Here is a 26,790-nt window from a genome sequence, read left to right as displayed (position 1 = left end):
CCTTTTCTTCTTTTGATCCTTCCCTCCTTTCTAGCTGTGCATAGTACAGTCTTCCCTCTCTCTTTGTCCAACTCCTATACATGCCTTTGCACTACTCATGCAAGGGAGTAGGTGCTTGTCCAACCAACAATTGGCATTTCAGTAAAGAATATTCCAGGCAATTTATCAACAGATAGTACCAGACTAAGGCTATAGTTCTAGACCCGCTTACTTGGGTAGTAATGTATAGGACTGTACTGTAAACTACTTTATCCATCTATAAATGTGTATGAATAAAGAATTATCAGAGTAATATAATAACTAAGTCACCTGTAAAAGGTGATTACTTGCATTGATAGATAGATGATGATGATGATGATAGATAGATAGATAGATAGAGATAGAGATTAAAAAATCAGAATATATAAATAGAAGTCAAACTTTTGATATTGTCCCAATGAGTAGAGACAACCAATTTTAGGAGTGAGTATAAAATAATGGATACTTAAAAATGGTTAGAGAATAAATGTTTAATCAGTCCAGTAACTGATGAGGAAGGTGTCAAATTAAACATATATTTATCAATTTAAATGGGATTTTTTTTTAACCTGTCCTTCATAGAGTTGACCACATAGATAGTCAACACTGAAATTGAGAGAGGAAAAAGAGGTAAATTCATGAAAAACAAGAACGCGTGAAGCTAGTCAACAAAATAACTGGGGATGTTGTTATCCCCCAAATCAGAAGGAAAATCAACAAGCAATACTTTTTCTTGCTGATGATGGTTTCCCCCCAGTTTTGTGGGCTGTTGAGTTTGCTCTGCTTAGTTTTATTTATGTCTCACTCTAGGGTATCTGGAGTGATTGAAAGGCAACCAATAAATTATTTTAATAAGGCAATAAACTGTGACGAATGAAATATGGAAAGTCCTGTTAACACTGGTGGGCTGCATATGTGGTACCTATCTGTATTTTGGATATAGCAGAATATTGCAGGCTTGGCCACATGTAGCATTTGCCACAGCAGTTTGTCTAGTGTGGCTATTAAAACATCATAAAGAGGGCAAGTGGACACAGATTTGTACCCTATTTGATTATGCTCATTTAAGTGTTTTTCTGCTCCACTTCTCCCCACTGGTGCCACACAGATCTGCTACCAAGCTGCACTGTAGTCAGTTTCTACCTCTTTTTCATAGCAAACCAACCCACCTCACTAGGTCAGTGATGCAGGTCACATTAGAGTCTGTTGGGAAATGTAGGTGCAAGACTCCACAGCCCCACTATATAACCTTATTTTGATGCTGTAAATTGTTGAGTAAACATATGCAAAAACAAGGCTCTATCTGCACAATACATTTAAAGCAGTATCACACCACTTTAAACAGTTATGGCTTCCTCCAAATAATCCTGGAAGCTGCAGTTTTTTAAGGGGGTTGAGAGAGTTGTTACGGACCCCTACTGCCCCCCCACCAAGCTACAGTTCTCAGAGTTCCCTCCAAAGAGGGATTGATTGTTAAACCACTCTGGAAACTGTAGCTGCTACAAACTCTCAGCACCCTTCATAAACTACATTTCCCTGGATTCTTTTAGGTAAGTAAGCCATTGACTCAGGAAGTGCAGATGTTGGCCTCTGCTCTGTCTTCTCTCTGCAGGCGGACCAAATAAATTCTGACCTTCCTTGGAGAACCCGTGTCTGTCTTTATTGACTGGGGTAAACGCTGCAACACCATGACTGTTTAAAGTGATATGATACTGCTTTAAATGTATAGTTCAGATTGGGCCTAGTTCACAACGCACTGAAGCAATAGTGTCGTTTTGTAAAAGTCTAAACTATACCCTCCAACATTTCTCTGATGAAAATTGGGACGTCCCATTCCATAATGATAATTTTACTTTTATATGTCTTACTGGGTTGCCCCAGCCATTCCGGACAGCTTCCAACATGTATAAAATATAATCAAACATTAAAAACCTCTATACAGTATTGCCTTCAGGTGGCTCAGAGGTTGGATAACTCGAAATCCTCCAACATTTCTCCATTGAAAATAGTGACATCCTGCCATAACCTCCAACATTTCTCCAATGAAAATAGGGACATCCTAAGGGAAAGTGGGACATTCCAGGATCAAATCAGAAATCAGGATGGCTTCTCTAAATCAGGAACGTCCCTGGAAAATAGGGACACTTGGGGGGGGGGGTCTACTAGATCAGAGGATTTTCAGAACAAATTCTCCCCCCTCCCTCACCTTTTTCTAAACTAAAAAACTCCAAACGTTGTAATTTTTTCTCATAAAAGAGTTTCTTAAAGGTAGTTCTTAAAGGCACAGGAACTCTTCAAGAAAATAGGTAGCAGTCGTACTAAAAACAAAACAAAACCATATAAACGTATCCAAACCCGTTACACACGTCTGACCCGCCGCTCCAAGCAACAAAATAGTAGGGAACTCAGCCTCTTTCATTCCACCGCAAAGTTTTGTTTTTTAAAGGGGGAGCTGGAGGACACTTCTATTAAAAAAAACTACAGCTCCCAGGATGCTTTGCGGCAAAGGGGGGGGAGCCGCGTCGTGCGACGCGAAATTGTGACCTCTTCCCTCCGTTTCGGCTCTCGCACTAACAATTGCCTGGGCGCCTTTAGGAGGGAGGAGGGGGCAAAGGGGAGGAGGAGGAGGCAGGCCGTGACAGCCCCTTCCTGCGCAGGCGCGGAAGACCGGGAAGGCGAAGAGCGAATCACAGCGTAGGAAACAAAACTGCCGGCTTTCAAATCCTCCGCCTCCCATAACGCCATCGTCTTCGTAGGCTTGGGGCTGCGGTAGCGTCTGCAACGTGACAGGCTGGAACCCGGCGCTTTCGCAGGTAAGCGGCCGTGGGGTGGTCTCGCGCGAGTAGGGGCGGGAGTTGGCGGGCTGGGTTTATTAGGCAGGCTCGCCGGTAAGAGGGCGCCGGGTGGGTTTGTTAGCGCCGCCTCCCCGCTTTCCGCCCCGGCCATGCCAGGCGCGGCGCGTGGTGGGAAAGGAGGAGGCACTTGCGCGTTGCCCCTCTAGATACACGTGTCCGTATCTTCCCACGGGACACACACCGTGCTCGGTTCGCCCGGCGGAGACGTGGATTCAAACCTCCCCACTAGAAGTGCTTTTTTTACCAGCCCAAAACTCTCGGTCCCTTCCCTGTATGACGTCACGCCCTCGTTGGCAGTTTTAGGGCCCACTCGGGTGATCCTGTTGTGTAATTTTGTTGTGCTGTTGCGTTTGTACGGAGCGAGGGACTCGAGTCACCTCTTTGCTCACCTTTTCTCAGTTTCGCTTACTTTTTTAAAGCGAGCATCTGCATGGGAGGCTGCTTACGTAGAATAGCGAGGAAGCCGACGGAACTGAGTCAATGAAGGCGAGCGGTGTGTCTAGATTGGCTGAGCAATGCTCGATGACTGAAATAGCTTGCAACACGAGGAAATACGTCAGCTTCACGCATTTTCCTTTTGCTTCAGGAGTAGGGTGATAAAGGCAGAAAAACAAAAGGTTTTAAACAGGACTTTTGTTTGGGAAGTGATTATTCTAATGGAAACAAGTTGACAGTCTCTTGACCTGTGTAACAAACCACTAGTTAATAATAATATTGAAGCGTTTGGGAACTGAATAGATTGCAATAATGTGCCTTTAGCAGCACTGATAGTCACTAAAATGTTTATCAAAACAGGAGTGGAAAATTAAATACATTTTATGTATTTTTTAAAAAAAAATGTCTTCTACAACAGTCTGAACAGAGAACTGGCTATACTGTATCATTAATGGGGAAATCCAGTTAAAGTATGACAAGAAAAAAATGAGTTGGAAAGCTTGATAGTCATGGAGCCATTACCAAAAAGCTAACTTTCTCCCCTCCCCAACTACACTTCTGATAGTGGTGAGATGTGAAGCCAAGCCTCTGTTGGTAACTCAGTGGATGGGGAGGGAATGATCTTTTTAAATACAGTGGTACCTCGGGTTACATACGCTTCAGGTTACAGACTCCGTTAATCCAGAAATAGTGCTTCAGGTTAAGAACTTTGCTTCAGGATGAGAACAGAAATCGTGCAGTGGCGGTGCGGCGGCAGCAGGAGGCCCCATTAGCTAAAGTGATGCTTCAGGTTAAGAACAGTTTCAGGCTCAGTATGGACCATCCGGAATGAATTAAGTACTTAACCCGAGGTACCACTGTATCATGGTCCCAAATAGTGCAAAACTGAACTGGAAACCCGTGATGAGAAGCCCATAGGTGGGACATAAGCGCAACAACACACTGCCATACCTTTTCCCTAGCATATTCACAAGTATACTTTCTTCAGTACTGGAGACAGAATATTGCTATTGTGACAAGTAGCCACTGATAACTTTATCTTCAATGTATTTATGTAATACCTTTCAAAGTCAAACAAATTGGCATCAGTCACTACAAAGTGAATCCATAGTTTAGCTATGATGTGTTTGAAGAAGTACTTCCTCTGGTCTGGCCTGAATTTTCCATCATTCAGCTTCTTTGGATGATCCTAGGTTCTAAAGAAAAGGACGACAGACTCCACCCACTAAATAAATCCATGCTATGCATAATTTTATCCCAGTATATTGTTACAAAAGTCCAGTGCCTGCCTCTCTCACTGCCAAGCGGTGGCAAGAGCCCATGGGGTTACAGGGACACACACAGGGTCTTTGTCCCTTTGGAGAATAGAAGACACGGCAGAGAATGTTGTGCTTTTTAAAAAATGGTTTATTTGCGCCTTCGGACTGCATGGTGGGAGTCCAGATCTTACAGCATGGCCAACGGCATTGTAGGCAACCTTTCCTCTCTCCCTGGCCAAGATGGATCTCTCCCCCGCTCTTCCTGCTCATTCCTCCCAGAAACCTCTGCTCAAAAGCACACCCCATCAGCTTGACAACCCTTCAAATCAGACCCCTGTCTTTGTTGACACCTGGGGGGAGGAGTTCTCCTGCCAATTGTCCTAGCTTGGCCAGGCTGGTTTGCATAAGCCAGTCCAGGAGTTTCCTCAGTTCATTCAATTTATTCATCCCTAGGGTTTAGAGAGACTTGCCCCCCCCCCCGATCTATACCATCATGTCCCCTTTCACCTTTTCCTCCTAAACTAAAGAGGAGTTACTGCAGTCCATTGACCATTTGGTTGCCCATTATAGAATATTTTCCAGTCCTACAATATCCTTTTTGAGGTGGCCAAAACTCTAGCTGCAGCGTTTTGTACCAGTTGAAGTTTTCAAACAGTTTTCAGAGACGGTCGACATAAAGTGCCTTATGTTAACTTTGCCTAGATGTGAAAAAGGCATGACAGTGAGGAGAGTTGTTTTCTCCTGGTAAGAATACAGCTAGTGCATCAAGCTGAAGCAGCACAAAGCAGTCCTGTCCACTGCTACTAAATGGATCTCCAAGAGCAAAGTTGGATCCAGAAGAGCTCCCAAATTGCAAACCTGCTCCTTTATGAAGAGTGCAACCTTGTCCAGAACAGACTTTACACCTAACCCTGGATTGAGTCTCCTGATCAACAGCACGTCTGTCTTATCTGAATTGAATCTGAATTTATTAGCCCACATCCAGTCCCTCCTTAAATTCAAGCAGTGATTCAAGATCTCCCGTAACCTCTCTAGAATCAAATGGAAAGGAAAATTGGGTGTCCTTAGCATGCTTATTGGTTTGTTTATTTTTATTTATTTCATAAAATTTATACACCACTTGATTGTGAAAATATAAAAGCCCACCTCAAAGTGGTTGTGCTAACACCACAGTCCAGATCTCTAGAGCTTCTCTCCCACTGGTTTATGTCAGAGTTGAATAGCATGGGTCATAAGATGAAGCCTTGTGGAACTCTTGAGGGACCAAGAAAAAGGCCCTGGGGTGAAAGTACCGGTAGATAGCTCAATGAAAATCTCAACCTGGTGTGCAGTGGCTATGAAAAAGGTGATTTCAGTGCTAGGAAAAATTAGGAAGGGAATTAAAAATAAAACTGCCAATATCATAACACCATTATACAAACCTATGGTATAACCATATTTGGAATACTGTGTACAGTTCTGGTTGCCTCACCTCAAAAAGGATATTGTAGATTTGGAAAAAGGGTCAGAAAAGGGCAACCAAAATGAACAAGGAGATGGAGAGACTTCCCTAGGAATGAATGTTGATTGTGACAGATGCTTATTATATTATTAAAGAATGCAGGAAGATTTGTGTACTGGATCAGCCTTTTAACAATTGGCATTCAGTGTGTTATGTGGCATGCTGACTCAATTTAAAATTGAAAAAGCGTGTTCAAGCAACTTTTTAAATAAGAATTTGGATTGAAATCGGGGGGGGGGGGGGGGCTAGTTAACAAAATATTAATTCCAAGAGATATAATTAGGCCTGTAGATAAATGTGACACCTCTTGTTTAAAAATAGCATGAAGGTAATCTTCATTTTAGAAGGTGGCAAACAGATGCAGTGCTGTGGACATGAGTTCTGGTGCTGAGATAAGAAACAAGTGGCTATTCCTTCCTATCTAAAAAAAAGTGATATTAATATAGAACAGTAATAGGTTTGCTTTGCTTACTTTGGACCGATAGACCACACATTCCACATTTTCTGGTTTTGTGGCTCGCACAGTTCTAAATGTTGCAGACCATGTCATCTTTGGTGCCAATTTCTACAGCTGTGCTTAGAAATTAATATAAAATAAATTATTTTAGGGTAACTTCCCTCCCTGCTACATGATAAAGTGGACTTTTGAAATTACCCAACATGGTCAAATTGCCAGGAAACATAGCAACCAGTGATTTTATTACGTAGTTGGGGGTTTCACAGTACTTGAAGGAGGTGTGTGTGAATCTGAGTTTATGATATAGTTTATCTCTGTAGATCATGGACTAAGTATAAGATTGAAATGAGACCCTCCATGATGAACTCCATGGTAACCTGGCACAAGCCTTACTCCAGCACCCTGAAATCAGGAATATCCTGAGTTCACACACACACATATCTGATTTTAAGGATTAACCCAGGCAGATTTACAGTAGTTGTCAAGTGCAGGATACTCTGCTCCTCAGTGAGATCCATCTACACAATGATAAGGTGATGTAAAGGTTCAGGTAATTGCTCACTGTCACAAATCTTTCACCTTTTTGTTAAACAGACAGGAACAGGATGACCAAAGATGACAACTAGGCAGGAAATTCCAGAAGTAACTATGGAAATTATAGAAACCACTCATTTCACAACCCCCTCCCTTCTCCACTGGCATGCCTTGGCAAAAAGGGTATTAAAAAACCATTAGATGCAAAGGTTAGTTAGCTCTCACAGCTCCAACAGGACAGCACTTAACCCAGCGATCCCTAGGACTTTGCACATGTCTTCTTCACTTTAAGGGCATGTATACTTTCCTCTCTCTCCCCTCCTTCTAGTGTGGGTTTATAGCAAAATTGTCATGCCCATGCTCCTGTGGGCCTTTAGAATAGTTGGGGAATCTTACTCTTTCATCGAAGTGTATACATATTGTCATTTGCTACCTGCTTAGACTGTAACTTTGCCGTCTAAAGCAGCATTTTTATATAGTTTGTCACCCCTGCATTATATAATAAACCAAGCTTCTTTCTTTCTTTGTGTAAGAGCTTCTTGTAGGCATAAGACTAAGGGTTAACACACATCCATGCCAAACGCACCTCGTAACTCCAGCAAAAGATCCTAAACCTCTCAGCAGTGTGTATATGAACATACATGAATGCTGGTGGTCCACATTGTAACATGGTGTCAGTTGGATGTTGATTCTGGGAGCCCAGCTTCCGTGGTTCTTGCTGACTTGCAGGGGCTTGTATCTTACAGTAAACTGTGTTTACCACTGATGGTCCTGAACTATGAGATGTGTGTCTCCAATATAGCCTTCGTTGCCCATGCCACATTCTACATAGACACTGTTTTTATTGTTGTAAGTCACTTTGAGACACCTTAGTGCAAAAATGTGACAAATAATGATGATAGGAAACCAGTGCCCTTAAGTAGGGAGAAACAAACTTGGGAATGGCTGCTAATCTGTGTCATCTAGCTTTGGCCCCTTTTCATTTCCATTAAAATCCATAGTGTTGAATAGTCAAGCTGTGTATGTAACATTCGGGCCGTATCAGAGTTCCTTGTTAGTGGCTGGGATTGAACCCAGCCAGAGTATGTGGTCAGAGAAATGCTTCCTTCCTCCTCCAGATACTGCTAATGAGAGAAAGCATAGGCAGGCGTTATAATGAGGAATCTGATTGCCTATATTTCAAACTTGTCTTTTCCCCAACTTCCCCATTGGAGCTTTTCCTCGCTCAGGCTTTGCTAGGTGCACAGAAATCAGGAACAGGACTTCAGAAAATCAACATTTTGTGAATGAGTGTGCAGCTGACTTTTTAAAATTATGGATATAGCTATTTGGGTTCTGCTAGGTGATGAATATTGCCCTTCTACTAATTTGAGTTTGACACGCTTGCCCCAGTTTATCATCAGCCTCATGCAAACAATCCTTTCCTGAAATGTGCTGATGCCGAATATTAAACCAAACTGCATTATTTATGTGGAACTTAGCAGAAGCATGGCGGTACACGCTAGCAAACTATGCTTTGTAGCCTCTTTTCAATAGCTATTTCCTAATCCACAGCTCTTAGAACTGGCATGTGGTGAGTTGGGTAAATTATTGTTCTTTTATTTTTGCCTGCATGTGACAGGGCCTGCTTGCTATCCTCGCAGGCAGTTTTCACCCCAGTGCTAGCCTGTTCTGACCTCTTTTTTCGTGGCATATAATATAAGGTAGGCAAAGATGATTAGTCTACTGAAATAGTTGTTTTGCAGGAGGTTGTGTGGTGGTTTAACCCTTTGCTCTCTTCTCTTGGCTGTTTCCTTTTCTCCATGAGCACTTAAGGAGTTAAGCCTTGAAAGCAGTTATCTATCAAACAATAAATTCTACATATAATTGAACAGCATGCTTTTACCCCATTGACGGTATATGCTTTCTCTCCTCTTTTTCAGCACCCTTCCCAACTGGTAATCAGTAAAGGTTGACACAATCCCAAAAAATGGCATCAGAAGACATTTCTAAGCTGGCAGAGTCCTTAGCTAAAACTCAGGTGGGCGGAGGGCAGCTGAGCTTCAAAGGCAAGAGTCTGAAACTCAATACCGCAGAAGATGGTAAGAGGAATAGCACTGCTTTGAATGTTTTCCCAGCATTAGGTCCTGGAAAAGTCTGGCCTGATCAAATATATGTGTGTGTCCCGTCCCCGTCCCCTTAATCTTTCTAAAATGGCAGATTTGCAGGAAACCCAATCCTTCCTTGATTTTGGATTCTGAATTGCAGGATGAATGTGTATCTGTGCTTCACAGGCAAATTCTTTCTGGTGGTTCCTCTAGAGACCCAAACAAGGAGAATGATTTCAGGAGAGATTCTCCAACCACCCTAAGTACATACCTAGGCTGCACACACACCCCTTTCTCCAGAATATATATATATATTTTAAATGCACAACTGGTACTGTTAGCACCGTTAGATCTCAATTTTGGCAACAAGTAATATTCTGCTTATTCTGTGCAGCCGAAGAGGTGATTAAAGAGATTGAGGAGTTCGATGGCCTGGAAGCACTACGCCTCGAAGGCAACACTGTGGGGGTGGAGGCAGCAAAGGTCATTGCCAAGGCTCTGGAGAAGAAATCTCAGCTCAAGGTGAGCATTTCAGTGGATGATGGACAGCGGAAAACTCATTATCTTGCAACTTGAATAGCAGATAAAACAGGCCCAGGGAGATCTGTGACATTCAGAAACATAAGGGAAAAAATCAAAACTCTGCTTCCTGTGATTGACTCTGTTGGTAAGTGAACCTGTGGGTCTCCAGATGTTGGACTCTCAACTCCCATCATCCCCAGCCATCCTGGCCAGCGCTCAGGGATGCTGGGATCTGTATTCTGCCATGATTTGGAGGGACACAGGCTCCCCACTCTTGATTTTAAGGAAAAGTTTGAATTGGTGGAGCAAATACTGGTTGAAACCATTGTTCAAGCAAACAAAGGGAACAAAATGGAATATGCTAGGTCTTACAGTAGCAGTTATGAATTCTTCAGCCATTCTTTCTCCTGCCCTCAACCCTCTGACTACAAAATAACCGTTTGACTATTTTTTGGGTGGGGTGGTGATTGCATAGATAGGCCCTATTTTTTTAAAAAAATTGCTTCTTGCCTTCTTTATGAACTCTGAAGTAGCACTGCTTCGGCTGTAGTTACCAAGCTTCTTGGAACTTTGAAGTGTCAGGCATAGCTCTAATGGCTTTAGCCCAAACGTAGCAGAGTTTTCCTGCACAGCGAAGAAGCTAGTTGAGGTGGAAATGACTTGTCAGCTAGACTCAGAATAACTATTTACAGGATTTATTAAAAGGAAAAATAAAACCAGCAGAGTTTCTGCATACAAAACAAAGCAAAATAAATCCTTTCTTTCTCTCTCTCTACACAGCACTCCTAACACACCACACCCTCCACAAACTGTGCTAGCATTCCTAGATAACAGAGTTGAGTGCTGGTCGTTAACCAATCAGAGAAAGTAGTTTCTAGGCCAAGCAGACCTTGGCTTTCTGCCAAGAGTAAATTGACACTGCCTTGAGTTAATTGTGTGAAGCCAGAATCTGTAAGTTTTCATGAGAATCAATTAACAGAAACTGAACAAAGCTTGTGTGTGTATGTGGTAAGATTTTAAATTGGTGTGCAAGATTATACTGGATATTTGAGCAAATTGCCACTCTGCATGCCTCCTTTGGAGCATGGTGATTTTATTTATTTCACAAAATTTATATAGCACTTGATTGCAAGCAACAACAACCCACAAAGCAGTTCCCCAGAGGAATAAAGCAATGAAATTACCGGTAAAAAAAAGCAGTTGACGACAAACATTTAATGAATAATTAATACCAACAATAAGGATTAGTTTACCAAATTTCTAATCTGTATGTATTATTGCTATGTGCTGTCAAAAACCTGTTGTTATAAAAAACTACTCTTGAGCAAAACATTTGATATAAAGCCTGTGTAGCTCTCCATTATGCACACCAAGTAAGTGAGTACAAATATTTTGACTAATCATGGTAGACTACAGTGTCCTTTTCTTTTTAAGCATGTATAATATATATATATATATATATGTCTTATTTTAGAGGTGCCATTGGAGTGATATGTTCACCGGGAGACTACGATCTGAAATTCCCCCTGCTCTTGTAAGTGTAAGACTAGGTCACTAATATTATCAAATGCCATTTTCATTATTTCTTATTCCATGCTCTTATCATGATATTTTTCTGAGGCTAAAGTGTAGGAATGGCTTTCTGAGCTTGATGATCAACAGTGGGAGCAATATACTGTTTCTGTTACAGGGACTTTATGGGAAAGGTGGGGAAGCTTTTTCAGCCCAAGCCTTATTACCCTTTCTGGGGAACCACATGCCAGTGGTAGGTAGAGGCAGAGGCAAAAGTGGGTGGGGCATTAAAGTTAAAGATTACCTTTGTACTGTAGGCTAGTTTTTACACACAGTCATGCACACCTTGCTATCCTCTATCCATGCAACCAAGAGGCACTGTCAGAGTTCAAGGACACACTCATTCCAGGCAGAACCACTTGGGCTGCAAAGCAGAGCCAGTCAAGTGTGTGGCTGGAGGAGAACGTTGAGGGTCTTAGGTTCCCCACCCCTGCTTCAGATAGAGACAGGGATGTGATTAATGAATGACCAAAAGGAAGGTTAAGAAGAGTTTAAGCTTTGAAATTAGATGTCGTAGATTAATTGCCAAGAGAGATCTCTGTTGAGCAGAAATTGAGTAATGATGGAATCTGTATTTTAATGGTAACAGATTAATAAAACATTAGGGCATTATAAGGAGGGCAGAGTGTCGTCAGTGGCTGTTTCCTCAGTCCTCTTTGCTCGGCATCACAACATATCTGTTGCTGGAGAAAAGGCCAGGAGGAAACAGAAACACAGCATCCAGGTAGATGGGTGTGACTTGCTCATCCCAGCTGCTTGTGTTGCCCCTCCTTGGCACAGGCATGGCACAAAGGACACAAAACAGGGCAGCTGCCTGCCTACCCGCAACTTCTCCATTTTATGAACGAGAAGGAGCCTCTCAAGGCTGCTAGCGGGTGATGAGTGAAAAGAGACAGCAAGAAATGGCTGCAGGGCAGATCTCTGTCCTCTGCAGTAGACGGGGACATTGTGTCAAATTTACCTTTTGTTCATCTTTCAGATCGCACTTGGAGAGGCCATTGTTTCTGCTGGCTGCCAGCTTACAGAGCTGGATCTGAGTGACAACGCCTTTGGACCAGATGGAGTGCGTGGGTTTGAGGCACTTCTGAAAAGCCCTGCCTGTTTCACCCTGCAGGAGCTCAAGCTAAACAACTGTGGCATGGGCATTGGTGGTGGCAAGGTAAGGGCATTTCCTGGGTGGGGGATCCAATCTTCACAGCAGGGTGAAACCTGAAACCCCCACTATTGGGGCTTCCTGCCTATCCATCATGTGATGTCACCATGATGTCACATTTCCCCCTTAACGTGGAAATTGAATGCAAGTGGTACTGCAAAGGGAAGATCCCAGCAGGCTTGTGTGAAGTCACTTCCTGTCAGTTGATTGACACTGTCTTCAAATCCTATATCTGACAAGTCCTGACTATTCAGAAGCTTTGATTTAGAGCTCTTGAGTAGAACCAGTTCCGGAAGGGCTTCTGTTTGCCAACAATTTTTTTATTGCTTCAGATTGCTGTCTGCATCAAAATCTTTACAAGCTGAACAGGGTGGGCAGCCTTCTCTTTCTCTAGTAAAAAAAAGTCTAATGTTTGACGGATATTTTTAAAAATATCTAAAGCGTTCTTCTGCCTGCCATAGAAGGGTTTTTTTTTTGAGAGGGATGGGAGAGCCAAGGCCCTAATTTGGGGGCCTGTGTCCTTATCTCACACACATGGAAATCTGAGTTGAGGACACACAACAGAGTCATTGCATCTTACTAACCTGCATTCCCCTCATGATATTATTGCTGGGAATAGCCTTCAGTGGTGTGTAATATTTCTTGCAGAGTGCCTGCATTATGTATGTATGTAGGTAGGTAGGTAGGTATGTATAGGAAGTGGTAGCTTAAATGTGTGCCTTATAGGAATGGAATCCCTCAGGCCAGAATGACATTATAGTAGCATAAACAGTCTGGTATTATTATTATTTTAGATCTTGGCTGCAGCTTTGAAAGAGTGTCACAGGAAATCAAGTGTTCAAGGCAAGCCTTTGGCTCTGAAAGTATTTGTGGCTGGCAGGAACCGCCTGGAAAATGATGGTGCAACTGCTCTTGCTGAGGCATTCAGCGTAAGTACAAAAAGCAGGACTTTGAGACAGGATGTTTGCCATGACATTTGTTGCATGGGAAGGGATGCTCTTAGCCATTGGTGTTAATGAACATGCATATTCTTCCTCCAAAGTGTGTTGTGGTGCCCTTTAAAAAAACGAATTCCTTTTGCTACAGTGCTACTATCACCTGCATTGAATGGTATTAGTAGTGGTCAAGTTCGTTGCAGCATCAGAAAAGGCCATTTGAGGCAGCCTAAGTCACCTCTGTTGATACTGCTGCAAGAAGCGGCTTGCCAGGTAGAGTGGCACCACTGTGCTAGCTTGCCAGAAAATGGGTGCTCTTGTTTATCAGGAGGGGCAGAGTGGAAAGGAGGTTGATGTGGAGCAAACACACTGGCAGAGCCAATCTAGGGTTCCTGCTGGTGCTTTTGCACCACATTGATCTCCCTACTCCATTGGTCCTCCCTCCTGGTAAGCAATAGCAACTCACCTGCAGTATTTCACAGTTAGTGGGCCAGGGACTACTAGTGGACTGCATTCCACTTTTAGGTGGGCCTCAGTTCTTCTTACTCACCCACCCTGCATTCCGGCTGTGCTGCAGAATTTTTGTTGGACCAATGCCAGCACCAGAAACTCACCACATGCAGAGTAAAAGTGCTTGGGAGAAGAAGTGTGGAGGGAAAAGAGATGATTTCACTCTGAAGAGCAAGAGCAAGAAGAGGTGTTGAACTAAATTAGAAAGAGAGACAAAACCTAATATTTTAAAAAGTAAATAAAGCAGGATGAGTAAGCAATGAGACAAGAAAGGAAAGTTGTTCTGGGTCTCAACATTCTAGAATCAGGAATGCGCTTATGCTTTTCATTATTCAAATTAGCCAATCACTTTTGATTGCTAAATAGTATACAAAGGGTTCAGACAAAATACCCCAAAACAATTGTGGAAGATGGAGAGAAAAGGAGCTGAGAACACCACTCTCCTAGAATTATCACCTATGACATGAACTTTATTTGCTTTCCATTCTGTTTTTGCCCCTTCAGGCTATTGGGACTCTGGAAGAAGTTCACATGCCACAAAATGGAATCAACCATCCAGGAATTACAGCCTTAGCTGAGGCTTTTGCTGTCAATCCCTTGCTGAGGGTGATCAACCTGAACGATAACACTTTTACAGAGAAGGGAGCTGTGGCTATGGCAGAGGTGAGCTCCTTTCACTTAAAATTAATCCCTCTTGATTCTAACAGTGACTTGGGCCAGGAAATCCTGAGAAAGTGTAGGAGGGGAAACACTTTCCTTAGGATTAAGTTGGTCTTGTGTGGTCTTGCATGGTCAAGTAGAATAGTGAGTGGAATAATGTTCTCTATTCCATTCAGACCCTCAAGAAACTCAGACAAGTGGAAGTGATCAACTTTGGTGACTGCCTAGTACGTTCCAAGGGTGCTGTTGCCATTGCTGAAGCTGTTAATGAAGGACTCCATAAATTAAAGGTATTGGCTACAACTTAAATCTTTCAAGATACTGTATTTTGTTAAGCTGCTTGGGAGAAATCTGAGTGATTGAGATTTCAAATAGGAAATACTTTTTTTTTTTGTCCATCTCCCCATACCGTTTAATTAAAAAACCCTGAAATAGGGATTGACAAAATACATGACTACTCATTTTCGTGCCTATGGCTGAGATCCATCTTAAAGCAAAAGGCACCATTATGAATTGATGCCAAAACATAGCCACTAAGCTTGAATATATCACAAGCCACTTGGTGTGATGGAAGATCGACATTTATTCTATTTGAGAGAAATGTAAGCGTTTTGCATCCATTTAATATGAAATTTGGCTTAGAGGTAGTGTACTGAATCTAAAACTACAGTCAACATAAACCTTCATATAGGATATTTTTCTGTGATTCTTAAAAAGAAAACCAAGCACTATTTGCCATCTCTTAAACAAGGTTATTCATAACAAAAAAAATTCCTTCCAGTAGCACCTTAAAGACCACCTAAGTCAGTTCTTGTTATGAGCTTTCGTGTGCATTCACACTTCTTCAGATACGAAGAAGTATCTGAAGAAGTGTGCATGCACACGAAATCTGAAGAAGTGTGCATGCACACGAAATCTGAAGAAGTGTGCATGCACATGAAAGCTCATACCAAGAACTGACTTAGTTGGTCTTTAAGGTGCTACTGGAAGGAATTTTTTTTGTTTTGACTATGGCAGACAAACACGGCTACCTATCTGTAACAAGGTTATTCATAATTCAGTCATTTCTCCCCTAACCTCATCACTACCTTTTTAATGAAGCTTTTTTTGGATTCCTGATTTGGTACTTTGTAATGTGAATTGTAGACATACCTGGCTTGAATATGCATAATATATGTCTAATTTTTTAAAATATTCCTCTAAAACCATAGCTTCTGTCTGTTTAGGAACTCAACTTGTCTTTCTGTGAAATCAAGCGAGATGCTGCTTTAATTATTGCTGAGGCTACTGAGGACAAGTCGGAGCTACAGAAGCTGGATCTCAATGGTATGAGGCTTATGGTGTCAGTGTCAAAAATGTTTTACTAGAAATCTGTAGCTGGATAATTGCCTGGTTCATTCAGGTCAGCATGTGAATACTGTGTGCCTCAGTTCCCTCTCTTCCCCAACCTTCTGTTTAACCCAACCTTCCCATAGGTTCTTGGTCCATTGCCCACCCCACACACTTGCTTCTCCAATCCTGTCTCTGAGATTCCTGTCCTTTAGCATCACTAACTAATTGAATCTCATATCAGTTGGCTGTGCAATGCTACTGTAGTTCCTAGAGCTTGTGCAGGGTCTTTGTCCTAGCCAAAGTGATTTTCTCTCCCAGAAGATGGATAGGAAACATTCTGACATATTGTTCTCTGAGCATGTATTGTTAGGATCATCCTACTCGCTTGTAGGACCCTGGCAGAGTCACATGCCTGACTGGCATGTTCTCTCCCTCCTGGTCGGTCATTCGGGAGCTTCAAAAGCTTTCTTGAGCCTGAACATCACAGCGACTGATACCAAAAGGCATTAGGACGCTTTAGGATCCTGCAGAGTGTTAGCAGCTTACGTAACAGAACTCAGTAGCACAGCATTTTGGCTAATCTACTTTATTTACATATAATACACTTGGAGCATTCTGACTTAGCTCCTTCTTCTTTCTCACCAGACAGCAAAGAGAGAGAACAAAGGACAATAGTCCCACATCACGGAACACAGTAACACAAAACATCCTGTCTCCGTCACTTGCCACACTGTGGAATGAAAACATACACTGTCATGTGATAGACAACAATCCCATGACTGCAAACACGGAGCAAGAATCCTAACATAACATTCGTGAATATTCTATATCAGCACTACAATTTAGCCATTTTGTGTCAGAGACTTCACTACCAAAGTACAATATACTTGCTTTTTAAACACTATTCCACATAGACCCAGCAAACCCAACTGAAGTGACATTTCCTTCAGAGCACATCCCATGATTAGGCATTTAAATATTAAAGTTGTTCATATAAAGATAATACTGAAGCAATAACTGTTTGATTCCCAACAGTTTGTATTGCTAGACAAATGCCTTTATGCTAGCTCTAGAGTTTTTGTTGGGTGCATGTGGCACAAGAAGCTCAGTCAAGTAGTTAAGCTCACAAAAGAAAACAGCTGTTTAGCAGAGTGGTCTTCATGGGGCCAACACCAACATACACCCCTTTACATACACACACAGATGGTACAAGTAGCTTTCTCCCTCTCAACCCAGAGAGGGTTCTTTGTTTCAAAGTCAGCGCTGTGTCAAAGTCCACAGCCAAGTCCTAAGCTTGGTTGCTGCAAAGTCCTGCAACTGATAGGGTTCTCTGAGTTCTGAAGTCTGGCAATTTTCCAACTTCTTCCTCAGACACCTTCAAAGTCTTCCCTTAAATCCGTAGTCCCAACAGATAGCCTTCAGCAGTTCCTGAAATCTCCTCCCACGACCCACAGAGTTTTGCCCTTTTCTGCGCAAAATTACTTGCCAAATCTGCCCAGTAACACATATGAGAGAGTCACAGGATGGCTGCAGGTGCATTGTGGGGATTACAGTCTTTGCTGATGTCTGTCCTTGCCACAGGGAATTGTTTTGGAGAGGAGGGCTGTGAGCAACTCCAAGAGATCCTTGAAGGCTTCAACATGGCAGAAGTGCTTGGATCTCTGAGGTAAGATATATGAAGAAGCTATGGTAATCTGCTGCTAGAGTTCCTTGATTCTCTAGTGAAGCTGCATGCAAGCTGTGTGCTGCTTGTGAAATGGCCATTTCTCCAACAGTAGTGAAGCTCGGGCTCCTAATTGGTTTTGCTGTTTTTATAACAACCATTCTAGGAGTGTTACAGCGGGATAAATCTGACTCAGGGGCCCTTGACATACCTATCATCTCTTGATCGGTTAGCCTGAGTTTTTCGTTCCTTAAAACTTAAATTGTATGGAGCCTCTTTGGAAATGGCTCATTCCTTATGTTAGTTAGTCATGATTGGCTAGTTAACCATTGCCAGGATGCATAGCTTCTATTCCCGAGTGTGAAAATATTTTTCGGGTAACACTTGTTGCTGCTCTTTTTGGTGGCTTAGGGGTTTGTGCTCTGCCTTTCTGAGCTCCTTTAAGAAAAAGATTTTATAAGCCATTTTACTTGCTTTTTGCTTGTGTAAAGATACAATATATATATATTGATGAAATATAAGATGATAAGTTTAGGTTGTATTCCACTAAGTCAGAGTAGACTAATGAAATGAATTGACATAACTAATTCAAATCCACTGATCTCCATGAGTCCACTCTGAGTATGATTGGGTCGTATACCACCAGTTTTCTAGGAGCTGTACAAAGATTAAATATCAAATGCATCTCTGTCCACAAGGTAACAGTCTAACATTCACAAAACAAAAGAAAAAGGGGATGGGATAGGAACTGGAAAACAATCAAATTCAGTCACTGATGAAGGCTTTGGGCAAACAATTTATTATTTATACAAATATTTATAAACCACCCACTCATATAGCACATCAAGGTGGTGTACAGAAATGTGTAAAAATAGAATAGAACATAAAATAGCATTAAGAACAATACAGTGATGGATGATATCCACTCCTGAGGTCCAACTGCTGCTCCTTGAAAGGACCACTAGGGAGAATAGCCACTCCTACCATCTTCCATCTTTGCCACTAGATCTTCCTCTTATTTGCGTTTCGGATTATTTAGTGTTGATTGTTACAAACTGACTGGCAATAAAATGCTTGTATACAACATGAAGCAGCTATATTCATAACATTCTCTCTCATGCTTGTCCACCTAGTGATGATGATGGAGAAGATGATGACGATGATGAAGATGACGACGATGAAGAAGAGGAGGAAGAGGAGGAGGAAGAGGAAGAGGAGGAAGAAGAGCCAACTCAGTTGCAGGAGAGAGGTCAGGGAGAGCAAGAATCACTGACGCCTAAAAAAATCTTGGAGGCACATGTAAGTATGAACAGATCCCATTACTTTCACATAGAGGGAAAACAGCTGTGGATGAAGTGATATGGGGTGGGAAAGTGTTCTGTAAGATTTTCCCTGCCATATTTTTCATTGTAATTTTTCCATTTCCAACAATGCAGCGTTGCATAAAATTAATTAAAATGTATCGAGTGAATACAAGTCAAATTGGGCTGCTAAGCAAGTATTTCGATTCAAATATTTTTAGCTACTGGAAAAACTTTTGAGTTGTTTTTACAAACTTTAAGCACTACAGCCCTGATTTACAGGTCACATTAAACCATAGGTTAAAACAAATTGTGGTTTAATGTGAGCAAGTAGCATGCTGAAGTGGACTGTATCACAGTCTTCCAGCCTAATCAGAAGCCCAGGTTCAGATGATAAATCAAGCCAGACTCTGGCTTGTTTCAGCCATGGCAGGAGAGGAGCACTGCAGGAACATTTGAGCAGTATGCATCAGTATTCTGCTTGTTCACATTAAACTATAGTGTTAAATTGTGGTTTAATGTGAACGGGGCTAACAAAAGTTAGCCTACTAAATTTAAAGCAGAAATGCTAAATCAGACTCTAGTCTGAGGACTAACTCTCCGGGGACCACATGCCTTCAGAGGGCTAGGACTGTCAATGAGTGGCACCATCCCACACTCTTGGACAGATGCACAAACAGTATACACACACACACACACACACACACACACACACAGAGAGAGAGAGAGAGAGAGAGCTCTCTACCCCTTTCTTTCTCTTTCTCTTTCTTTTTCTTTCACTTTGTTTCTTCCCTGTGCACCATCCCTTTTTAGTCCATTGGAAGAGATAATTCAGGAACAACTGAAGCAGCTCCCTCTTCATCCCAAACAACAGAGTGGTTTGTGGGGGAAACCCCATAGTTTTCCTTGCTTTCCCACAATTCTCCCCCACAACTGAGCAGTGGTAAAGAGGGAGCTGCCCTTGTAGGTTTCACTGCGTCCAGGCGTTCCAGTTGCCTTGAGGCAGTGGCTTGTAACAGAGAAAGGTTTCTTTGACCCTCATTTTTCCTGAGGCACAAGACATCAGTGAGAGGAAGATATTTTTGCTGTGGCCTTAGTACATTCGATGGAAAGGCTCGGCATGGTGTTGTAATATAGCATTAGGCTCTTCTCCACTCATTTATTTATGACGACCTTCCCTGTTGCCGCAACTCTTTTTTGGGACCTGCCTTTCCCTCCACTTCTCATCTACAGCACTAGAGTTCTGGCGCTTGTGAATTTTCTGGGGAATTACTAGGGCACACTAATTTTCAGGGCTCTCTCTTCCAGGATTCTACTCCAGTGGTTTCTCCTTCTCTCCCTCCTGTGGATGTTGGCACTTTTCTTGCTTTTCCATCCCCAGAGAAACTGTTGCGACTAGGCCCTAAATGCTCCACCTTAATAGCGCAGCAGGTAAGTCACAGCTGTTTTTCATGAGTCGTGGGGGGTTGCTTTCGCAAAGCTACAGTTTGAGATTGGTATTTATTAGGTGTTTCAGAGGATTCAGAGTACAGATACTTACATAACTTCAGGAAGGCTACAAAATATGCTTGAGTATAATTAGACTTATCTGTATTCTTCCCCCTGAAAATAATAATAATAATAATAATAATAATAATAATATTTATACCCCACCCATCTGGCTGGGTTTCCCATGCTTGCTACTTGTTGAAATAGCTAGGGATGTAGGTGCCATGCATAGTGTGCAATTCCAGGCATAATGGCCATGGGCTAGTTGTTCTTTCAAGCAGCAGAAATACCTTGCCGTTGATTCTGCGTTTTTTGATTCTGGAATTACGTTTCTTCTAGACAGACACATCTGACACAGAGAAAGTTGTTACGGTTTTTCTGAAGATATCTTCAGTGTTCAAAGATGAGCCAACAGTAAAATCAGCAGTGAATGAAACAACAGGTGAGCCTGGGAACTTTGGCCAATAGAATGATGGAAAAGAGCAGGCTATCAGGCTCAGTTGCTATGGCCGGGGTGGCTAACCTTTTTTTAGCTGAAGGGCTGCATTGGCCAATGGTCAACTGCATTGACTACAGGGTTCAAGAGGCCATGACCAATTTTTAATTATTAATTTTGGTAAGAAAAGACACATTTTGGGGGTCTTGATGTGGTCATAAAAACTTTTTTGGTATCGCAGCAGGGTGCCTATGGGAGCAGTCAGTAAAAATTAACTATTTTTTATAATAACCAATTTTGGGGCTGAGGGATATTGTGGGGGACACAAAAATGCTATAGGAAGAGCTATACAGTGGTGCCTCGCAAGACGAAAAGAATCTGTTCCGCGATTCTCTTCATCTAGCGGTTTTTTCGTCTTGCGAAGCAAGCCCATTGACAGCTTAGCAGATTAGCGCTACAGCGGTCTAGCGGCTTCTAGCGATCAGCTGTTAAGCGGCTTAGCGGCTTAGGAAAAGGGGGGGAAAGCGGAAAAAACCCGCGGGGACTCGCAAGATTTTTTCGTCTTGCGAAGCAAGCCCATAGGGAAATTTGTTTTACGAAGCGCCTCCAAAACGGAAAACCCTTTCGTCTAGTGGGTTTTCCGTCTTGCGAGGCGTTCGTCTTGCGGGGCACCACTGTATGCAGCTGCAGATTAGCCACCATATGAAGATACCAGCTGAGTTCTGTGACCCACCAGCTTCTTAGTGTCTTTCTTTTGGCCACCTGCCTTCAGGACTCTAAAGCTTGAGAGCCTCTTTCCCTGAAAAATTGAAACCTGCCGTTCTCTTTTTTCAGATGCCATGATGAGAGAAGCTTTTTCATCAGCTACCTTCAATTCTGATGCTTTCATTACCAGCCTCCTGATTCACATGGGTTTGCTCAAGGTGAGAGGAGAAGCAAATGATTTGTGGCAACTGTGAGGCGTGGTCTGTATAAGCAAACCGCACCCTTGTTCCAAAAATCAGATTTAGAAGACGAAGATAGCTGCTTGTGGAAGATGTTCTTTCTCTGTGACTATATAAGGCTTCTATGCATATCTGGTGATAAGCGATAACAGAAATCTGTTCTCAGTACCAAGTATTCTAAAATGGAAGTACCCATTTCTGCTCTTGGCAAATGGAAGGCATGTGGTAGGAATGGAAAGCAAATAATACACTTGCATAGACAGGGCCTTAATCAAGTACCTATTGTGCTCAAGCAACAGCTAAGTGTGAAATTTTACCTTCTCACCCATCTATCCCAAATGCATCCACTTGAGGGCTTTTTTTCTGCCCTTTAAAAAGGGTAGAAATGATATGGCAGCTGGATGTCCTGTAAGGCCAGAAGGGACACTGGGCACATGCTTCCATTTCTCAGGCCAAAACGAAATTGTCTGGGCTTTGAAAGGCCCTAGGGTAGGCAGCCACGAAGGGATGGGAGAGAAACAGGAGACACTGGTATCTGAACTGCACCATCTCAGCAAATTTATATTTTCAACACAATTTAAATATACTCCTTGATTGTAAAAATCTGCCGCCTCTTAGTGGTCTCTGAACGATCCCAGATACTCATTTGTATCTCATTCATGTCTGCTTATACCTTCCAGAGCGAAGAGAAGATCAAGGCTGTACCAAGCCTTTATGGCCCTTTGATGACTCTGAACCACATGGTCCAGCAGGATTATTTCCCTAAATCTCTTGTGCCAGTTCTTTTGGCCTTTGTTACAAAGTGAGTATTGTGCCTTTCTCAATAAGAAAAATTAGCAACACCTGTTGCTCCCAGAGAAGAGAGACACATCATATTGCTGGATCCAGCAGAAACCTCTCCGCACAACACATGATATTGCAAAGGGCTTAAACGTCAGCCATAAACTGTAATGACAGCTTACTTTTTTGCTGAAAAGCCTTTTTTGGTTGGCTGGCTGGTTTTTTTAAGGGTGATAGATACCCAGCCTTGGAATCACACACTCATCTGGAGAGGGGTTATTCATTCATTATGGTTGATTTATTAATGCCCCTCCATTTGTTGCCTATGTGAATGGCCTGAGGGACCTGAGAGAGGACCTCCTTTCCAGAGCCATTCACAGTACAACCTTGTTCTGATGTTTTAATGTTAAGTGTTCTAACGACTGTTACAATAGTGTGGTTAATCAAAACACATATTTTATCATAAGGTCTCAATAATCCCCCTGAGGTCTGCCTTTCAAAGAGCAGAATGACATGAGAACTTTTCATTAACAGAGCCTCCCACGGGGAGTTCTGAAGGGCTCAAATTTTACTCCTTAACTGTAAATGGCATGGACGATGCTGGCAGATTTGTTTTTGCCAAAGGGGAACTTAATTCTACTACCTTAACTATAGCTTCTGTTTACCATCCCTTCCTAAAAATAACCTTTCAAAAATAACCTTTTACTCAGCCTGGATAGCTCAGTTGGTTAGAATGTGGTGTTGATAATGCCAAGGTTGCAGGTTCATTCCCATATGGGATAGCTGCATATTCCTGCATTGTGAGGGGTTGGACTAGATAATCCTCAGGGTCCCTTTCAACTCTACAATTCTGTTTCTAAACTGATGTCTTTTCAAGAAGGTACAATAATGTTAGATGGTGATTTAAATAGGATTTGTGATATTCACATGGATAGAAGGGGTTCCACGCCTTCTAAAATGAAAATGCAAGCCAAGGCATTTTGCCAAAGTGCTACAAGGCTTTAATTTCATTGATGCTTGGTGTTTGCTTCATCTGACCCCAAGAGCAGTACAGTTGTATCCATGTTGCTCTTTTGTCTTCCATTGAACCTCATAAGATCATGCAAGCGGGTACTGGCAGTCAGACGGTCTCAGACCATGCCCCAGTGTGAGCAGTAATACAAATATTCAATAAAGTTGCACTGTCCTTTTCTTGGCAATTACCGGTACCCCCATGCTGTTGCAGCACCACCTAGTGGTCAACCACATTGTGGCAGAATTGAAGTCATATTAAACAATGGGAAATGAAGATAGATAGTGTGTGTGTGTGAGAGAGAGAGAGAAAGAGAGAGAGAGAGAGAGAGACAGAGAGAGAGAGAGAGAGAGAGAGAGAATTGTCCTGGATAGACTTCTGTCAGTGCAGAACTTTTTTGTTCCACGCCGCACTCTTGCTACAGATTGAATCCTGTTTCTGCCCCACAACCCCATTTTCCTGTGGTACACTTTGCTCTGTACTCCATAGTTACACCAGAATAATCCTGATAGGCCAGGGGTGGCTAACCTGCGACCTTCCAGATGTTGTTGGGCTGCATCTCCCATCATCCTGCATGGACCATAGGATGCTGGGAGTCCAACAACATCTGGGCAGCCAGTTAGTCCCCGCCTCCCGTTTTAGACCATGGGACCTACATGTACATGGGACACATACAAGTGTATCTGACTGTTGCATTGTGGGAAATCTTGAGTATTTTTTAAAGCACCTAGCGATTGCAGCTGCCTGTGGCAGATTCCAGGGCTACATAACTGAACTCTTTGTCCCTTTTGAGAATATCTGTTGATCCAAGTACAAGTTCATTAATATTGATCCCTTCTCCTATTTCCATTTTATCTTTGCAGACCCAATCATGCTTTGGATTCCTGTTCCTTTGCCCGCCACTTGCTCTTACAAACCCTCCACCAGCTGTAATACACACGAAGCTGTTTCCCTCACATTATAGGACTGCCATCAGAGTGCTTGAGATGGAGAGCAGATAAAGACAACGGGACTTACGGATAAAACATTCTGCCTCTCTTGACACCAGGATGTCTGGCCACCTACTGCTACCTAAAGCTTTGAGGAAGTCTGCCATGTGCTTTTTTTAAAAAACAAAACGTGTTTGTGGTTTTTTTGAGGGGGCTGTGTGTTTTTAAGCTCTCTTTTTTCCAAAGTGAACTCTGCCTTTCCCAGTGTAAATACTTTGTTGTTTTCCTACATCCCCCTTTCTCTGAGGTTTGTCTTCCCTCAGCTTTTCTGCATTTTGTTTAGCTGAAACTTCTGTTTGCAAATTCGGGGCTTTGGACTCACTAAATGGCTTAAATGGAACTGTTTCTCAGAGGACCACCTCTCATGGGGTAACAGAAAATCTTGACGCTAACTTTTTTACTGCACTGTCCTATGAGCTTTGGGGGAGCAATTCTTCCAGCTCTAGGCCAGCACCAGGTATAAAGCAATGTCACTATTTTTGCTGTTTCTCATAAATTTAGGTTATTATATTGTGTGGTCCGTGACATATATTCCTAATTGGGGATATTTCATTGGTTGTTGGATCATCATGAGCGAGCCTTCCCCATTAGTCACTGATGTTTCTCATTGAAATGACTGATTCTGGTGGCCTGCAAGAAAACTGCTAGTAATATTTCTAAGCATAAACGCTCTCAATTAAAATAGGTTTGGTTCAGTATAAGAAAAATCAATATTGACTCTCCTTGGAATCATTCTGTTCATATTTTGTCTTATACCTTGAGTAAAGAAAGTGATTGTGTTTGGATTGTTAGAAGCAGAAATTTGACTCATTGGACAGCGCAGAAATGGAAATAAGCAACCCTTCATAAAATTCAACAATACCACCATTTTTAATTACTTTTTAGTTCGAATTTTGTTGTCCAGGTTATTTATTTTAAAACACATTACCTTGAAGCCAAGCTTGAATCATTAAAAAATAAAGCGAATAACATCTATCCATGCACTGTTGATTATCAAAAGAGCAATTGTGTCATGAACTATAGGCAGGGGTTTCTTCACAAATACTATTTCATTAATATATATGAAAAATTTCTAAAGATGGCAGTTGTGTGGAGCATATCCCAGATAGTCAGACAGCAGCTATGATGGCATCTTTGTGTGCTTTCCCTCCTCTGGTCTTCAGAAAAATAGGAATCTCTTGCATAATAAGTGATATAGATGGATCCCCTTTCAGGTTCAGCCAACAAAGCCACTAGTTTATGCTAACATGAATACCCAAATAATATTTCTTTCCTGGTATTGTTGTAAAAGTTAATATCAGCTGACTTCGTTTCTTTGAAAAAATCTTCACAAAGGAGGAGACAGGTTAGAAAAGATTTCTTCCATCGGATTCAGCATTTCTTTGTGATCATGTAAGAAACGTTCTCATCCACAGCTGTGAAGGGTTTGAATGCCATTCACAACACCTGGTCATTTTAACAAATAACTAATATTCTGTAAATATCAGAGGCTTGCATAGGCTGGTGTGGATGAAAATCTGGATGGGACAACAGGAGTGCAGTCAATCTTCTCTTGAGGCCATTGGCTGGCAGCTGTCATATAAACATGCTGGTTGTCATCTTCTAAGTTCTCATAGACTGGCTCTGTGGTCAGCTTGGACTGGGCAGTGCCTTGGCGTCGGGAAAGCAGCCCATCTTCATCATAGTAGCGCTGGAACTGGAAGGGTCGGATCCGCCACTTGTAGAAGGCAAAGAGAGCCAGGGCTATCAGTGCTAAAAGTGTGGTGGTGATGCCAATTCCCAGAGCTAAGTTGTGCTGAGCTGGAACTTGGGCTTCAGTGCGCCCTGTAGCACATTGCTGGGCTGTAGGAGCCACACACTCCAGGAGGTTCTCGTTCTGGGGAATAACGCAAACCCTGTAATCGGTCCCTGGTTGCAGATGGTGAAGTTCAATCTCAGTTAAACGTCCAATCACTCGCAGTATGTGCTGATCCACAGAAGACTTGTAGCGCACTTCAAACTGGTCATGATCTCCAGAGAAAGACCAAGTAACCACCAGGGCAGTGTGGTCTTTTGCTCTTGTGTGAATGCTACTAATATGGTCAGAGAGGCAAGGGTCATATTTCTCCAGTATGTAATGGGTCTCATGAGTGGTTGGTCTTGAAGTGGGATTATTTTGTGTAGTTGTTCCTGCGACAGAGACCATCCTACTGGTAACGAAAGTAGTGAAAACATTGATCGGAAGGGTCGTAGCAGCTTGTAGCAAAAGTCGTTCACTGGGTAGAGTAGATATTGCAGGCATAGCATTTGTAGAGGAGCTGCTGGTGGCTGAATTGGTTTGAAAAGGTGGACAAGTCAATTTCTGTAA

General features: G+C 42.3%; 3 protein-coding genes across 10 annotated transcripts in view; 1 reads left to right on the top strand and 2 right to left on the bottom strand.

Annotated features, from left to right (window-relative positions):
• The window catches only part of ZC3H7B (zinc finger CCCH-type containing 7B), a 48,801-nt gene extending 46,353 nt beyond the window's left edge, over window positions 1-2,448 (bottom strand). Inside the window, exon 1 of one of the 2 annotated variants that reach the window (XM_083701779.1) lies at window positions 2,385-2,448. The gene's annotated coding sequence lies outside the window, so the exon portion shown is untranslated. The remainder of the gene's footprint in view (window positions 1-2,384) is intronic. The other variant, XM_083701776.1, reaches the window with a different exon arrangement.
• An 86-nt stretch (window positions 2,449-2,534) lies between these two features.
• On the top strand, window positions 2,535-25,418 carry RANGAP1 (Ran GTPase activating protein 1). Of its 3 annotated transcripts, none has more exons than XM_083701793.1 (16): window positions 2,535-2,831; window positions 8,982-9,140; window positions 9,541-9,668; window positions 11,143-11,202; window positions 12,220-12,399; window positions 13,188-13,322; window positions 14,343-14,501; window positions 14,675-14,788; window positions 15,725-15,824; window positions 17,412-17,496; window positions 18,627-18,792; window positions 20,103-20,225; window positions 20,622-20,724; window positions 21,553-21,641; window positions 22,343-22,464; window positions 24,318-25,418. In XM_083701793.1, the coding sequence occupies exons 2-16, from the start codon at window positions 9,029-9,031 to the stop codon at window positions 24,385-24,387; spliced, it is 1,746 nt and encodes a 581-aa protein (XP_083557919.1). In that variant the 5' UTR covers window positions 2,535-2,831; window positions 8,982-9,028; the 3' UTR covers window positions 24,388-25,418. The 3 variants fall into 3 exon arrangements, with proteins under 3 accessions (XP_083557919.1, XP_083557920.1, XP_083557921.1); XM_083701794.1 differs by lacking the exon at window positions 2,535-2,831 and adding an exon at window positions 2,895-3,187; XM_083701795.1 differs by lacking the exon at window positions 2,535-2,831 and adding an exon at window positions 8,708-8,762.
• Window positions 24,565-26,790, bottom strand: part of LOC310826659 (leucine-rich repeat transmembrane protein FLRT3-like) — a 91,384-nt gene continuing 89,158 nt past the window's right edge. For all 5 annotated transcript variants that reach the window (XM_083701792.1, XM_083701791.1, XM_083701788.1 and 2 more), the window contains exon 4: window positions 24,565-26,790. In XM_083701792.1, the coding sequence (XP_083557918.1) occupies window positions 25,927-26,790 (864 nt within the window). In that variant the 3' untranslated portion in view covers window positions 24,565-25,926.

This window comes from Podarcis gaigeae (assembly GCF_964106915.1).
Source record: "Podarcis gaigeae genome assembly, chromosome: 10".
Classification (NCBI taxonomy): Eukaryota; Metazoa; Chordata; class Lepidosauria; order Squamata; family Lacertidae; genus Podarcis; species Podarcis gaigeae.
Note: the sequence above shows the minus strand (reverse complement) of the source record. Positions and strands in the feature narration are given on the sequence as shown.